Raw genomic sequence first — 17,302 nt, 5'->3', positions numbered from 1 at the left:
CACACACACACGCACACACGCACGCACGCACACCTGCTTCACTATTTGCACACTGACAGGTCTTTATGGGTAATATTGTCTTCGTAGGTTTCATCCTCACAGAAAGGGTTCTCAATATTAAATACATTGTTGTCCTGTAGAGGTACATCTTAATATGTTCATGTTTTGATGTAATTGACAAATAGGGATGAGGAGGATTGGATGTTACCCTGAGTTGCTGTCTGTGTGCTGCCGGCTCACTCTCAGACAGTTTCAAAGTGCTCTCGGCGTTGCTCAGCCACTCCTCCACTTCCCTCTGGTCCGAGACAAACCTCTGCCACTTGGAGTTACAGTCCTTCCAACGCCTTGACAAAGACAGATCAGATATTTTTATATGTGGCAAACAGTGAGTACAAAAGTCAATCAGCTATAAGGTTTAACACCCTGGGACGTAACAAGAAAGCCGTCTTATGATTTTGTAGCTTCTAGAACCACAACAACCAAAATATAAACAAATCTTCTGAATGTTCCTCTCCAATTCTTTTACTTCAGTCTGTCTTTGTAGAGCTTCTTTAGTTTGTCCCAATTGTTGTTGAGTAGGGAAGCCGTCTCCTGAACCCTGTGACCTTCCAAAGGTCGAGAACCCGTCACCATCTCTTCTCTCCGGACCAGCGCTCCTTCCACCGGGCCGTGCAGCTTGTCTATGTTCTCCTTTACATCCTGCATGCGAGGAAGTGCACAAAAGACAATTGTTCAGGATTATTAAAACTAAAGCGAACGAACAAATAAGGGACTTAAGCATTCAAAGAAAATCTGTTAGTTAAAACCTGATGTTATTGGCAACCTTTGAGGATAACATAAACACATCTTGTATCACAGTCAAGGTAAATAAAACTATAGTTTTAAAAAAAGGATTAAGGCTTCCACATATTAAGCCATGCATCCATTGTCTCTGCCAATTTCCCCCCCCGCCCCCCCACAATTTTAACCCTGGTCTCAATGGCCAAGGAGAAGAAAATAATTTGCTGTTTAGCTCAAGTTAAACCAGACTATACCCTAAACATTCTGTTTTCTAATCGCTTCTGTCAAAACAATCTTCAAAATTTGAGTTTAAATGTTCAAAAAAAGAAGTAACGTGCCAAAGGTGCGTTAACCGTGGCCATGTAATGAGAGCATAATCCAAATCTCTCTGCATAGCCTCTCCAACCGCAGAGTTCACAGGAGAGCTAGCTCAAGGACTCCACACTCCCACAGCAGGAATTGTTCACACTTTCACTCTCCTCCCAGAGGCACCAAAAGTGAGAAATGGAGAATTTCCAGAGTTAAGAATTCGACTAGACCTGAAATACTTCCAGATACGATTTATTTGAAGGACACGTGTATGCTTAAAGTTTTCTTTCTATGCCATTTTTACTGTTGGTATTCACTGCAGAAAGAAAAACATATTTTCTTCACTGATTTATTTCAATGCTGCCTCAACAGGCCAGGTTCAGGTTTGGATTCAGGGTGTGATGGTAAATATTTAGCCACAGGCAGTCTGGGGTTGGTTGGGACTGATAACATTGGGGGCCTTCTACTAGAAACCTGACAGTCAGTCTAAGCTTCAATCTAGTAAATACAAAAATCCTTAACCATCACTTAAGGTTTGAGAGAATGCTTGCCTTGAGGTTGAGAGGCAGAAAACAATGTATTATATCTTGACAGGTTTTCAACTCTGCCGTGTTTAGAGGAAAAATTGACATATGCACCCATGCAGGTACAAAAAACATGAATTAGGATCTGAATTTCAAAGTTTATTTTCCAGATGTGCAAGGTTTCTGTTTTATATTGATCAAATTGGCTATATTGTTGCCAATTTACTGTTTTCATTTGGCCCAAAAATATGTTGGACTCAAAATCAGTATCTAGAAGTGAGTATGAAAGAATAAATGAGTGGATACATCAAGGACATGATTGAATTAAACATTTACAAAAGCATTTTCATTTATCTCTTAAGCAGAATCAGCCTTTTTGTGGGAAGCCAGAAGGATGATGTTAAAATTGAATGTGTTGACTTTGAACAATACTGTTACAGATGAGATATGATATCGCAAAACGCAACAAAGAGTCATTGTGAAAAATATGTAGCAGAAAATACACTCTTATCGTGAGGTCAAATGAAAAACAGACAAAACAAATCCCATTTTTGTGGTGGGTTAGAAAAGTATTACTAGATGGATATCTAAACGATTTTAGAATTTTGATATATAACCTCAGAATATGTTAGAAATGTCATGTTTTTTCACTGCTGTAGACAATAAGTATGCTATTGTAAAATCTCAAAGCTATGTTGGAACACATCTTAAATATTACAAATATGTGTTTTTAGTCGAAAAGGTTAATTTTAAAGAATTTTTTAAAAATTTGTTTTTAAACCTCCTAAAACATACCTGGAGAGAAAATAAAACAGTGGACATGCAAAAACTGTTTGTTGAAACCGTTGAATATTTTTTGACTTGATCTTTAGTCTGAAACAAATATGTATTTTTTTTAAAAAGGTCCAAAGGGAAATTAAAACTTTTACAAGGCCGTAGATGGACGATAGTATTTTATGCAGGCCTTTGTTAAAATAAAGAAAGAAAGTGAATGTGTATTGTTAACCCTCTGAAAAATGAAGCTGATATTTTATTTTTTTCCAACTCGGCAGCAGTGCTGACCTTCAGGCAGTGCTCTTGCTGCGGCAGGTTATAATACGCTGCAGGCCAGTATTCAGGAGAGTTCAGCTTGAAGTCCGTCTCTGACACCGAACGCAGAAGCGCCTGGAGCTCTGTCAGGTACTCCTGAATCCACACACACACACACACACACACACACACACACACACACACACACACACACACACACACACACACACACACACACGCAGTCAACAGTACACACAGCACAGAAATGTTACGACTCCAAAAATAGATAAATACGTTACATCATGTTTGGTATTCTCTGGACAGGTAACACTTCACAGCAGCTGACATTTTCATCTGGGACCTCATTCAGTCCACATTTAATCACATGTGGAGCTACCAGAATGCAGATTTTTATTTCTTATAATAGAACTTTAGTTATAATCAGTGGTGGTTGTCGAATGATTGGGGAGCCCCTCCTACTGCAATCTTTCCCGACCAATCAGAATGCAGGTAATGATCTCAAACAAAACTTGTCTTCCTGTTTCAGAAGCAGGCAGGGACCACGCTCAACACACGAGGGCGCCCACTCTCCATAGAAAACACAGGAATAAAGTCAATAGGAAACTTGTTGATATTACAAAGGAGAATTGTCTTTTTTTTTTCTTTTTAGTTGCACTTGCATGCCCCTCCTTTCTATTGCCGCTCTGGGCAACTGCCCAAATGGCCCATATCAAAAACTACCACTGTTCATAAGAGGAAGGAATTTTTATAGGAACTGAATGTGAAGCCCTAGATTGAGATGTCACAATTTTTCTGTTTTATATAGTTTATCAGACCTTTAATGTATTAAAATTACTACAACTAAAATGGAAATCTACTTTTTTCTTTTTTTTCCAGAAAGACACACAAAGCTTGTTGCTACAGTGGAGAGAAACTGGGATGTAAACACTCGCCTGTGTTCGTCTCACTTCATTGTTATGCTCCCTTCGCAGGCCAAGCAGTTGCCCTCCAATTAAAGGAGACTTTTTAATCAGGCCCAGATGAAACAGTCATAATGGCGTCATTAGTGGCTTCGCACCGAGTTGATTGCTGCCGACTGCGAGCGTGAGACTGAGCAGACTGATCAGTCCCAATCATCAAACATACTTTTCAAGAACAAGAGTGATTTTTTTTTCTTTCCGTATTTCTGTTTATTTCTGTCTGTTTTTTAAATGATGCGGTCAGACTGGGGAATTTGACTGGGAAAAGTTACATTTCTGAGGTTTAGTGCAACACAGAATACAACTGCATTTCAAACAAACAAAAACTTGAATATCCTCAAATTGAAAAAAGGAATGCAAAAAGTGAAACTTATTTATTCACTTCCACCCACTACTGTTGACAACTTTGGCTAATAAACCACACAAGAAATCGTTTCTCAGAAAGTTTTTAGATTATATCAAAGTAGTGAGAGTAAAATATTTGTACAAGATGAAAGCAGTAAAATGTATGTTTACACTGCACAGTATAATGTGCAGTTATTAACATACTTGAAGTAGCGCCTTCTGTGGTATAAATCTGTATTGTCTCTATACTTTTCCCTTTTGTTTTCTTAAGATAATGAGTTGATTTCCTGATGGATTTCTCAAGATAACAAGTTAATCTCCAATTTTTCGAGGTTGACTCGTTTTCTAAAGAAAACCACCATAAAATTAACTCGTCATCTCGAGAAAACAGCTAATTAGCTCGTTATCTCAAAGAAACCATGAGAAAATGGAAAATTAACTCATCGAGAAAACCATTGGAAAAATAAGTTGCCTCGAGAAAACCATCGGGTAATAAATAAATTTTCTAGAAAAAATGGGAAATTAGCTTGTTATCTCCAAAAAAAGAGAAAAAAACTATTAGGAAATGAAATCGTTATCTCGAGAAAACAATCGGAAAAAATTAAATGCAAGTCAAGTACAACCACTAACGGCTTCTGAGGTTTTGTAAGTTAAATTCAATTATAGAAATAAATATACTTTTCAATTATACTAAAATTGAAATGTACCTATAAATGTTACTTGATGAACTTAAACAAAAAGTAGGAAAATTCATTGGCGATGGGGTGAATCAGCAAATTACTTTTGGTAATCCTGTCTGATGTAAAACAAGAGACGTTTGGTTTTATTGAACTTTAGAAAGTGAGAAATAAAGGTGAATGTGTCTTTTTTTTCTTATGTCTTAAAATTTGTAGTTTCGACTGTAAATTCAGTGGGATTTAACTTGCCATCGTAGTCTGTGCATTAAATCAGAGTTTTACAGAAAAATGGTTCTTATTAGAACGGGTTCTGAACATTATTGTTACTCAAGGTATATACAACACTGACTATAAAATGTATGCAGGAAATAATCATGAAGCATTCTTAGTCACTCAGGTAAATGTAATCTAAGTTTTCTTGAGAGAGGTGAAGTGAATGACGAGAGTTCACATCCTCAGATTCTCTGTTTGCTAGAACATGTTTCTGCTGAAAGCTTCTGTCACATTTGGTTTCAATATGGTTCAAAATTCACTTTTAACTTCTAAATTATCGTCAACACACAAAAAATAACTTAGATAGGCATGTAATGCTCCTCTGAAATGAAAACAATTAAGGATGAAGACGAATAATGTTTAACTTAAACTTTTTAAAAGCTTTTTTATCATTGGTATTGTTGTGTTATTTAGTTTTTTATCTAAATAAATCAAAGTTTTGCTAATTTCACCCTTTGTGAAGTTTTAAAATGATTGAAATCATTGTGACAGACGCACAAACGTCTAGTACTTGCAGGTGCACCTTAATAAACCAGAATATGATCCAAATATTTACTACAGCCAATGGAAACCCTCAAATGATGGAAAGTAGAGTTGAAGGAAAAACGGTGTAGAATTAAACATGGATGACAAAATGGAATGGAAGTGAACTAAAGCATGTAGACAAGAACTGGAACTGGGTCGTTCCTTGTGTTCAGTCACCTTCCAATCAGAAATGGATTCAGAAGAAATCAGTTTACTCAACTGATTTTGTCTTTCACTTTTTAAATCGAATTAATGAAGTAAATTCATCAATATTCTGATTCATTACAATGCACCAGTGTTTATGGATCAGTACCAAAGGCCCAAAATAATTCAGGCCAGCAGCACACTACAACATGGTTTCTTGTATTGTTTTTCCTCTAACAGCGTTTGGACACTGTGAGCTTGTTTGTGATGATGAAAGAGCAGAGCAGGTGGTGATGATGAGAGGAGGAAGCAGGCCGTTGTGTAGATTAAATTATAATCCTTCATTCTTCAGGATATATCTTTATAAATATGCAGCAAACTCAATTCTACTCAGTAAATCTCAACCTCCAGGTTCCAACTCATCATTTGACCAGTTTTGCTCCTTTTTTTCTTTTTTTTTGGTAACTTGGACTGAAAACACATCTGGGCTGAATTTATTTGCATCAAAACCACTGTGGGAAAATGGACAGCAGAAGAGTGTGCTTTATGAATAAAACAAATGATATCCAATAACGTTTGGACTCTAAGATTGTTTTGAAGCAGGCAGAGCAGTTTTGTATCTTGCTGTAGAAGTTGCATGTCTCCATTTCTGATGACTGTGGACCAATCAGTAACCGAAGCTTCGGTTGTCCTATTTCTCCCCCCCATCTGTCTACAGTTACTGTGGAATTCAAACAATGAGAACATCCTGAGGATGGCCAAAACAGTACTAAGCTAGCAAGTCTCCCAAAACATCGCGAGCTTCTATTTTCCTTGTCATGTTAGCATAGAACCAGGAGTGAGACATCACACTTGGCTCCATGGTTGCGAAAGTGACAACTCACACCTGGTTCCATGTTAACACGACAAGGAAAACAGAAGCTAATAATGTTAGGGAGACTTGCTAGCTTAGTACTGCTTTAGCCATCCTCAAGATTTTCTCATTGTTTGAATTCCACATTGTTAGCTCCTGTTTTCCTTTTCATGTTAGCATGGAACCAGGTGTGAGTTGACACATTTATTTGCAAAAGTTTGTAATAAACCTCCTAAAGTTTTCTATTTTTCGTCAAAGTGAGGTCTGTGTTGTAATGCTAACCCCCCGGTTGCTAAAGAGTGAAGCGTTCTTGTCGGCCCTTCGTAGAAAGGTGTGAACATTAAACTCGACACCCTGTAATCACTATGTTTGAAACTCAAATTTTGAAGTAAGAGAGGAAGTTCTAGAGTCGCCCTGCTGTGTTAACTAACTCGACTAAAAGACTTCTCGTCAGGTTGGTTGACAACTCTTGGTTACAAAAGATTTTTAAAAACCTGCCAACACTTAAAAACTGTTGGTGGTAGAATTTTGATTACATAAATGGGCTGTAAGCACCGTGTGAATACTGCTATTTGTTAACTGTTAGCTAAAAAGCACACTTAAGTTAGCATTTGCTTCTCAGCTTGCTATAAATGCTAATATTTTATTTTTTTTTTCCCCATCGAGTCGGGTCTACAATCAGAAATACTTATTTTCGACATATTTCTTAGTGTCTTAAATAAAATGAAGCACACTGATCTTCCTTTAGAGTTACTGTCCAAGTGTCCTCAAGCAGTCCATTTAGGTAAGAAAATATCTAGTTGTGCTTCTCACAGGGTTCCTACACATTAGTCAGATTTCATACTTTTACTTTTCCTTTTTTTTCCCCTCAGTGTGAGGTAATTTGTTGTCTTTTTGTAGAGCAAAGTTATGCAAGTTCAGTTTGGACTAATGGTAGATATTTCTAAAATGGTCAGATTAGAAAAATGGAAGCTAGAAAAAAAAAGATGGCTGGATGGATGGATGTATACATGAACAGATGAAACACTCAGTTTGGGAATATAAATATATTTCCAAACTCTGTTATCCTTCCCATACTTATCCAGACTTGGAAAATAGTTTTCCCACACACAGTGTAAGAACCCTGAACTCAGAGAATACATGTAATCTTCCCATTCAGTTGGGTTTTAGTCCAAGTACAAAACCCCCCCACACCCAGTGGGGGCGAAGGGCATGTGGAGGATGGATGGGTGTTTGTGTCTCACGAAAAAGCATACATCTTCAGTGGCTGGGAGATCGGCGGACTGCCGGTGACGTGATTAGTGGAGGGGAAGGCGGGCATGCGTGACACAAAGCCAGACACAGCAACCACTGAGTGAGACATGCGAGTGTTTCTCTCAGACACACGCAAGACACGTAAATAAGAATGACAGCAAAGAAACACAAGAAAAGCAAACTGGAAGTTCATTACTTGAACTAATGCTCTGATTGTAGTTATTTAGTATCAATTTTAGGATAATATTTTTCTGGAGACTTTCATTGGATATAGTTTGAGATTTTTATTACAAGCAGTATTTCATATGACCTCTCATTAGTTTAGTATAGATTATTAGACTTTCCCCATTTTTTCTATTAAAGCTGCAGTACACATTTTTCCCTTTGGTTTAAGGCTGTCCTGCTTTCCAAAGAACTGAAATAATGAAATTGTGTTTGTGTTACTTTAAACAACACTTTTTACGCTTTAATCTTCTTTGTTTGTTTCTTAGAAAGTCGTTTGCATAAGTCGAGCTTCAAATCCTATTTATGGCTCACCAATATTCTCGAGAATTATCTATTTGGTTCAGGACAAAGAAAATGTCCTTTTATTTATTGTGTGTCACTACCTACCCTGCAAAAGTAAAACTTTGTTGAAAAGAGAGTAAGCAGGCTACATGATTCATATGCAGAATTTTGGAACAACTGTTCATTTCATGTTAGCCATTCATTGTCTACAGAAATCAGGAGATAGGAAAACTGATAAAAACTACAAACCAAGTTGAATACCAATAAGCCGCTCTTGAATTAGCATTTGTTCTGCTTACCGACTAGTTTTGCTAGCATAGTAACACAAGCTAGCAATGTGTTGGGCTGTAGCTTCCTTTTTACCACAGTACAGAAATTAAAAATCATTTTATAGTCTGCAGACTTCAAAAGTTGGAAAACTGCTGTAAATTACAAACTAAGTTGAATATAAATAAGCCTTCAGGAATTAGCAATTGTTCTGCTCACCGACTAGACTTGGTAGAATAGCAACAAAAACTATTAACATGTCGGGCTGTAGCTTTCTTTTTGCCCTAGTAATGAAACTAGCAATAAGTTTACAGATATGAATTAGATAACAGAAGGAGTAAGACTCAACTTACCCTAATAAAATTAACCCTTTAGAATTTCTTAAAGACCATTTCTTTTTATCCACAAGGCATCCATGTTGAATTTCATTTTAGGTTTGTTAACTTTTTTGAAGTTAAAAGTGAGTTTAGGAGGCATGACGACATTTAAACTTCTGAGTTAATCCTAACTAAATTAGTATTCTAAATGGTTTAAAATTGAACCATCTAGAAAATACACGACAGTCATTCTACACTAGAACTCAACAGAATATGTTCAGTCATGTTTTACTAGGTTTTCAAGCTTTTTTCTAAAAAAACTCTAGATTCATGCTTTCACTGAAAACACACTGGTTTTTAAAAGGTTGCATCCTTAAAGAGTTAGTTTTCTGAGCTTTTCTCATCAGTAAGTTTTGTTAGTATTACAAATGTACAAGTAGTGCCTATAGAGACTCACACATCGTCTTTTGAAGGGTATGAACTTGCCCTCCACCTCAACCCAGCGAGTGTTGAGCTGGAGTTGGCGGGGCTCCACTAGATTGGCGGCTCCAGCCTGTGAGAGCTGATTGGCTAAGCCCTGCACCTCCTTAAGCTCCTCCTTCTTCTTGTCGAACTCTGAGCCAATTTCCTATTGGACAGAATCAACCGAAAGGTCACTGGCCATTGGCTGGGACCCGGTTGGGTTAAGCACAAAGAGGCATGTGGATGTGCTCAAAAAAAAAAAAAAGACCAAAACACACATTTACGCACAAACACCGACTCACAAAGCGACATTACAGAATTGGAAAATAAAACCTTCGCAGAAAAAGGAAGTACATTTATTTAGCCACTAGCACAAACTCACAACACGTTAAATAAAAGGAGAAAGTATCATGTTTGGCGGCATCAAACATAAATAGAAATGTAGTATAGATCCAGAAAAATTTATAATTATCGATTAAAAACAAAAACACTGCCATAAGTCTTTATTTTCACAAAGAAAGTACAATCGCTGGCCAGTACAGATCGGGGATGAGTGCTGTATGACCGGCTCAGCAGAAGCAAGAAGCTGTATGGACAGGTCTGAAGAACAGATAGATGGCCAGACACACAGACAGGCATTGAGGGAAATCTCAGTTGTGGAAATGACAGGTGAGTCTACGGCAAGTGGGTGACACTTCCGCTTAGCGAAATGTCATAGTGATCGTCTGAAAGGGAAAGACACATATACAGAGTCAGATGAAGGAAGGCGCTGGAAAACCAGCTAAGTCCAAGCTTCGACTCTCACAAAGTGCCTGGGTTTGATTTAAAAAAATTTAAACTGATTTAACAGCAAAGCAACTCAGACATTGCTGTGAACGACATGGGCCTGATTTATGAGAAAAATCAATCGAACCTATTTAAATCAGCCAAATGCTACCACTTTTTAACATCAGCATGTTAGACATGAGTCTTATTAGATTCTTATGCTTGAGTACAGAATCTGAAATGAGAATTTATCAAAGTAACTAACTGGTTTGACTTATAAGCAACCAGAAAAAAAAAATCTAATTAGAAGAACTTTAAAGAGTAGTTTTTAATTCTCAGTTCATCTTTTCTCATGGCTGTAACTGTATAAAGACTTCATCACAAAGCTGAAAAAGAGTAGAATGGAGAGAAACAGGAAAAGAAAACAGTTCTACACTTTTTATAGATTAGCGAGAAAATGTTAAAGAAATGTGGGACAGGACATGAAAAGAAGAGTTAGAAAAAGAACCAAACTCAAGGTGAAGCTTTATGATAAAAGAAAAATGTTGAAATGAACAAAAATCTACAAAGTGTACAAGTGTGTGTACGGTTCCGAACGTGCTTTCACCTTGACCCGCTCTCCCTCGGGTGGGTCAGGAAGTTGGTCCACGCTGCGCTGGATGTCGTCCAACCAGGCCATCAGGTCATGGGATTTCCTTCTGTACTGGTACCACTGGGGAGCGATGGCCAGAGCCTTTCTATTCCTCAGGATACGCAGGTCCTAAACACACACACACACAGGAAAACACCAGCCTTTTCATTAGGAACAGTTTTATACAACTCTGGCCTCAGAAATGTGTCTTTACAATGAAAAACTACAAGTCAACCAGCTGAAAGACATTTAATTGAAATGCCTCTCAGAGGTTTGCAACACCGGAGTCTTTACCCGGAGCCTTTTCTGAAAGAGTCATTTGTCAGTGGCACCAACCTCAAGGGTCCCTTCTACTTGAATTAGAGCTGTCACACTAACCATCGCTAGACTTGAGGAAATGCCTTCAGTTTAAGCCAAACTTTAATGGTCATCCATACGGGCTTACAGCGACGGATCAGACTCAAAGACCAAGAGTTAATGGGGCACCAATAGCTCACCAGAGGGCAGCCTTTGGTCCAAGTCAACTGCTTAGGTAAACACTAGCAACTCTTGAAGATTGATTTTATTTACTGGCAGCCATCTGCACCTGCAAGCAATACTCATATCTTAGCATTTTCTCTTAAGCTGTAGCCTTAAAAACGGGGAATTCTGTTATATACCACCTAGGTTCTAGAAAATACCTAAGCAATATCAGGCACTTGACTTGAAATCTTATGGAGCTATTACAACTACTTTCTCAAATCTCTTTAGATAGTTTCCTGGATTTAAGAGGTTACTTACCAGAAATTGCTGGGGCTATAAAAAGGTCTCAAAAGTACAGGTGAATTGGAGAAACGTTCTGGATTGCAACCACTGACTTCTGGAAATGTATCTGTTATGTTCCAGAAAAGTATCCTCTAGTTATGAGAATGTAATCTCCTTGAAAGTATCTTTGCAGTTCAGGAAAGAACATTGTTAAGTTTTGAAATTGGATCTCAAATTCTAGAAAAATAACTTCTTGGTTTGAGGACAAGATCCTGCAAAGATTTTWAAAAAAAAACTTTATTAATTCCAAAAAACATCAGGTAAGTTATGAAGAGTAATGGAGTTCTGGTACGGTAGCCTCTAAGTTCTGGAAAGGAACCGGAAAGTATTATTGGAAAGGGTTTAAAGGTTCTGGTAAATCACAGTTAATCCAAAATTCCAAGTTCGGAGAAACAACCTGGTGAGTTCGGGGGAAGTAATCTCCACATTCCAGTAAAGCAACTTTTTAGTTCAGAGAAAGATCCGGTAAGTTCTATGAAAGTTCCATTTGAAGGCTTCATAATTTTGACAAATATTTGGTCAATTCTGAAAATCAATCTCTAATTGCAGGCAAAGTACAGGTGGTGTCACGCATTTTAAGGGGTGTGTTACCTTTACAGTGTTGTATTTGCTGTTGAGCTGGTTGTGTTTCTGTCTTATCTGCTCTCGCTTGTCTCGATCTGGGGCTCTCTTTTGCAGGTTCTCTCCTTTCAACAGCAACTCTTGCACTGCACCCTCTTCACAATTCTACACACAAAAACATGTTGCCTTTAACGTGAACATACAACACATTGGCAGCAGCTGAAAGTTGCAGAAAGGGACCTTGTCCTCCTGGAAGTCCTCCTCCTTTAGGTTCTCTCCCTGTTTGGCTTCCTCCTCCAGCAGTTCAAGCCAGACCCGTACTTCGCTGTGGTACTGTTCAAGCTCCCTGGCAGACGCTGCCGACTGTAGAAGCAGATAAAGTGAGTTTGACGTAAAATCAACTGATATGAACATTGCTGGGAATCTTTAAGGGCAGCGGTGCTTTCTAAAGGACCGCACAATAGTCCGTACCAATCCAGAGGCGATCCGTTGAGAGATGATGTCGAACCTCTGGTTGAGCTGCTCCAGTCTGGGTCCGACTTGGGCCTGGCAGTTCTCTCCCCTGGTGGACATGAGCTCCTGTGCCAGTTCTCTAACTTCCTCCATCTTCCCTTTGGTCAGCTCCAGCTCAGCACGCAACACCTGCAGGAGGCAAACAGCCGGTCACCCTTCCACACAAGACATTAGCTGGTCATGGAAATGACTTCCACTTTAGTTCATGCTGTCATTGCCTGAACAAGCTCTACACTGACATCGACCTAATTTTATAGCTAGGACATCTTCAGGAGACACTTAGACTGTCTTTGCTTTCTTCACAATTATCAACCCTCTGGTCTTAAAGTTCTTGATGATTCAATAAAAGGCTGATTTGGATCCAGTCTTGTTAGCAGCAAATATCCCTTGCTAGATGGCAAAAACGCCAACTTTTGACACAAAGTTGGATTCCTTTGGAGGTAACCATGGTCACCACTCCCCTTCAATTCAATCATCTTCCCAACTTTCTCCCTGAGTTAATAGTAAGATCATTAAAATAACACTTGCAGGTCATTTTCTAGTAGAAAGTGCAAATGAGTTTTTTTTTATTACTGTAATTTTCACTAATCTTTACTAATTATGCAATTAGCTGCATTTTAGCTGATCGTGTTTTATAACCCACACTCAATCCAAATGTCCCAAATGGAAGATAAAGTAGGATTTGTAAAAATAAGATTTCTTTCAGTCCTAAAAGTTTTCCAAGACTACATATGACATAAAGAAGGAGGTGTAGGATGGATGGGGGCAGGATTTAAAGATTACAACCTTCAGCACAGCATCATTGGGACCCTGATTGTCTATTTCGTCCATCTTTCTCTCTGCTCCGTCAATCCATTCATTCACTTCCTTAATCTCTCCGTCTAACTTTTGCATCTGCTGCTGGTAATCCTGAAAAGATGAAAAAAAAGGAAAACATATGGAAACTTTTAATTTGCCCATCAGTGCTGCAACAATAATGACAATAACGTTGTGGATTATGTGTTTTATTTCTGACCAGCAGCAGGTTGAGCCATTCCTCTGCCCTGGACGTTACAGCGATCCAGTTGCAGTGCAACAGGCTGACTTTGTCGTCCACTAAGCCTCCGTTGCCCTTCAGCACCGCCTTGAGGGCCTCTGCGAGGTCCACCACCGCCTGCAGCTGGGGCTGATGCCTCTCGATGTCACTGTGGACGGACTGAGAGGACGAGATGAAGGAGAGAGTCAGCGTCCGTTTTCATTTCTGTAACGCTGCTCGGTGTCTGGCGTACCTGCGCCCAGGCGACCTCAGCCTCCAGGTCACCGGGCATTCCCTCCACGGCGGAGCGCCTGGTCAGCTCAGCATCGGTAGCGGCAAGCCACTCCGTCAGCCCGTTCAGTTCCTTACGCAACTTCCTGGACAACTTCAGACTCTTCTCCAGCTCCAGTTTGCTCTCAGTCACCTGAAAAGTCAGGAAAAAAAGGGACGATATTGACCAGAATGAAGTTGCGACGTCGCTCAGGTGAAATGTTCTTCTTCAGAGTTCCTGGATTGTGTTTCTCTTTGAAAGTGTGTGTGTGCAGACCTGCGATCCCAGCTGGTTGTAAAGCAGTTTCAGGGCGGTCACCCTGTCGTCCAGCTCTTTGGGTTGCTTCGTCTGCTGCCTCTGGACGATCTGTCTCCCTGTTTTAATCACCGTCTCCACCTCCCCCTTCACTTCGCTCAGGGTCTTGTACAGTTTCTGTTCCAGCGAAACAAAATGAGCTGAATGCAGCCTCTCCGTCAGCTCGCCGATCCGTCCAGGTCGCTACCCACCATGCACTGGTCCAGCTGCGACTGCACCACATCCTGCTCCACGCTGCGGATGTCCAGCAAGCCCCCCTGGCTTTTGACCCCGGCCAGCACGCGCTCGCACTCGGCCAGGCGGGAGTCGAAGTTGGCCGGCTTCTGGAAGAAGCGGAACTTGGTCCAGACGTCGCCGAGCATTTTCTAGGAAAACACACAGGGACAGCATGTGCATGAAACCAAACGCACCTTTTAAACCAATGCAACCGAAGCTTCAATTTTTTTAACATTATATGACTCCAAATATGATTTGCGACATGTTTGTAATTTTACAAGACGACAAGCTGGAATGAAATTACAGGATGATGAACGCATGAACTTATGAGACTGTAAGTGTTTTCAAAAAAATGATGAAGAAAATATCTGATTTAACTTCAAATTATGCTGGTTTTGAATTGTTTTATCTTCTTTGTTGTTTCTGTTTAAGGATTTTTATCAGTTATATTTACAAAATATTAATTAATATATAGATCTAGACGTCTTGCTCAGTTAAACTGATTATGTCATCTAACATTTACCAGTTTGTAGTTTCATTTTCCTCTGCTCTGCTCACATAAACCGTATTTTAATGTGGCTAAAGTTCCACCCAGCTGCTCTCATTGACATATTTTTCAGAGTTTGAAATGTTCATTAAAAGTTTGTCCCTTAAGATTGTATTTTTATTTGCGTTCACTCTTATGGCATGACGAGTTAGGCGCTTCTCTGGCCTAAAATCTTTATTCTGAACGGCTTATCTAACAAAATGTTCACTAAACAGTTCACTGTACAGAGAGATAAACATTTTATAATTACAATAGTAACATATTTTATTTATAATACCCGTTACATCTTGAGAATAAAGGTAAATAAAAAACAGGTCTCTGTCAGATCTAGTTGAGCATAGCAGCCTAAACCACAAATTCACACAACAGTCACCACGCGCTCAACTTTTATTGTAAATATTATATTTTTCTTCTGCATAATTGAACTAGATTTTACCCTGAGTGTTTCAAACATTCAATCTTTCATTCTCTTTCAAAAGGGTTGAGGTTTAATGACAGGGAGAGCTACACTCAGCTCAAGTTATGGTTGGAACAAAACCAAAGCATCATTAAATACCCAAGTTAAATTTCCCTGGAAAGTGAACCTGCCTCCAACAGCATTTCTTTCAGGCTTGCCTTGCGTTTAGCTTTAGCTTCATCTAATTTCCTACCAACCCTGTCCAGCTTCTCTGACGAAAAACATTCCCACACCAAGATGCTGCCAAACTAAAATGCCTCAGGTCTTCACAGAAAAGCTGCAATTACACCTAGACTAAACTGGACTGCTTACATCTGAATAAAGTCAATTGTGTTGGAATTTAGTGGTAAATGTACCCATACTTTTTATTTTCTAAAAAGAAGTTAAAATCATGAAACCTTATCATGATTCAACTTCATAATTATCCACTTATTAGGATCTATCACAGAAAATCCCAATGAAATCCAGTGAATCTGTTGATGTAAGATGAAAAAATGAGTAAAAATCATTTTGCAAATATTTTAGAGAAAAATTAACTTCACATAAATGTAATTATTTGTTCGTGTTTACCTGAGTTAGGTCTATCTGTCCAACGATCTGGTGCGAAGGCTCCTTATCCTGGTTTTTCTTCCTCATGTCTGCCAGAGCCGCTTCATGGCTATTCAGCTCCGACTGGATTTTCTGTCACACACATAAACTCATCCATAGTAACAAAGTAAAAACCAATCAAACTCAAGTGCCTTCACTTGAGTTTAAATAGCTTGTTAGACTACTGTCCCCAGCTGACCACTAGAGGGCAGAATACATTCAGGGAAACGGAACTGTGAAACTGTTCAAGTTCAACCCATGGATAAACATTTGCTTTCTTCACATTCAACCTCCTTCTTTTTAATATACGAGCTGCTCAGAAATCAGACACCCATTTGCTAAATGAATTCAGTCATTTCTCGTCTTCCTCGCTGAGTGTTTGTGTGAGCGACTGAAATGTCATCCTGGCACGGACTCTCCCGCTCTGTGACTTCGCCACGGCGGCTGCAGGTCATTACTCCATGATCTATTGTCTGATTAGTTCAGACGGTGTGTGTGTGCATGTGTGCGTTTGAGAGGAGAGGAAGAGAAGGGCAAGTAGCAGATGTTGGGAGAAGACACAATGAGGCAGGGGCAGTGTATCCTCATCAGCCACAGCTTTAATTAGGACCTTGGAGGGGGAACGGAGAATGTCCCAGCTTCTCCCTGGGTCCTCTGGGAAAACTCAAGTCTGCAGGGTGCCAAGCAACGACTGAGCCTTGTTCTTCTTATATTTCTGGAAAACTTTAAAACATTAGAAGCTAAAAAAAATAAAATAAATACATTTAAAAAATAATTTATTGACCGCACTTTTCTCCTTTCATTTCACCTTGTAGCATTACAAACCACAGAAGCTGACCTTGAATGTTGTTACTGATGGCCGCTTTAATATTCTGATCAGGACTGTGGAAAAATACCTTCATGTTACTTTAGATTAACTTAAATCATATGACCGAGCTGTCTAAATGTAACAATTAGAAGAGTAATAAACTGCTAATGCATGAGAATATATAGAAAGTAAAAATCTTTTTCTGCTACGGTTGAAAGTAAATTAGTAGAATGTCACCTTGTTCCCACTTTACTGGGAATTTTTTAGTGCAGGTCTCACACCATGAATTAGGAATCCACTGGTTCTGGAGACTTAAATTCCCTTACCTCTGGAAAATATTTCTAAAAAATAAAATCCATATTTCTTTAAGGTTTATGTAATGTAGATGTAGAAAAAAAGAAATTCTATTTGTACATGCTGAGTCAGTGAAGGGATTCCTCAACATGTAACAAACTGTGGCAAAAATAAAAGCTCTCACACTTTCAGAATATATGTTAAAAGCATATGAGATTCACACACACACACACACACACACACACACACACACACACACACACACACACAC

The 17,302-nt window shown here is 39.0% G+C and overlaps 1 protein-coding gene across 11 annotated transcripts in view; it reads right to left on the bottom strand.

The window, feature by feature from the left end:
- dmd (dystrophin) overlaps positions 1-17,302 on the bottom strand; it is a 90,417-nt gene that overhangs the window by 43,040 nt on the left and 30,075 nt on the right. For 8 of the 11 annotated variants that reach the window (XM_008424684.1, XM_008424691.1, XM_008424677.1 and 5 more), the window contains 15 exons: positions 15,912-16,022; positions 14,313-14,486; positions 14,083-14,238; positions 13,789-13,959; positions 13,536-13,715; positions 13,307-13,429; positions 12,479-12,649; positions 12,248-12,370; positions 12,038-12,172; positions 10,619-10,771; positions 9,242-9,412; positions 7,696-7,722; positions 2,676-2,798; positions 527-699; positions 209-344 (listed from right to left, as the gene is read on the bottom strand). In XM_008424684.1, the coding sequence (XP_008422906.1) occupies positions 209-344; positions 527-699; positions 2,676-2,798; positions 7,696-7,722; positions 9,242-9,412; positions 10,619-10,771; positions 12,038-12,172; positions 12,248-12,370; positions 12,479-12,649; positions 13,307-13,429; positions 13,536-13,715; positions 13,789-13,959; positions 14,083-14,238; positions 14,313-14,486; positions 15,912-16,022 (2,127 nt within the window). The remainder of the gene's footprint in view (positions 1-208; positions 345-526; positions 700-2,675; positions 2,799-7,695; positions 7,723-9,241; positions 9,413-10,618; positions 10,772-12,037; positions 12,173-12,247; positions 12,371-12,478; positions 12,650-13,306; positions 13,430-13,535; positions 13,716-13,788; positions 13,960-14,082; positions 14,239-14,312; positions 14,487-15,911; positions 16,023-17,302) is intronic. The other 3 variants (XM_008424663.1, XM_008424705.1, XM_017301758.1) reach the window with 2 other exon arrangements.

Source organism: Poecilia reticulata, linkage group LG2, assembly GCF_000633615.1.
Source record: "Poecilia reticulata strain Guanapo linkage group LG2, Guppy_female_1.0+MT, whole genome shotgun sequence".
Taxonomy (NCBI): Eukaryota; Metazoa; Chordata; class Actinopteri; order Cyprinodontiformes; family Poeciliidae; genus Poecilia; species Poecilia reticulata.
Note: the sequence above shows the minus strand (reverse complement) of the source record. Positions and strands in the feature narration are given on the sequence as shown.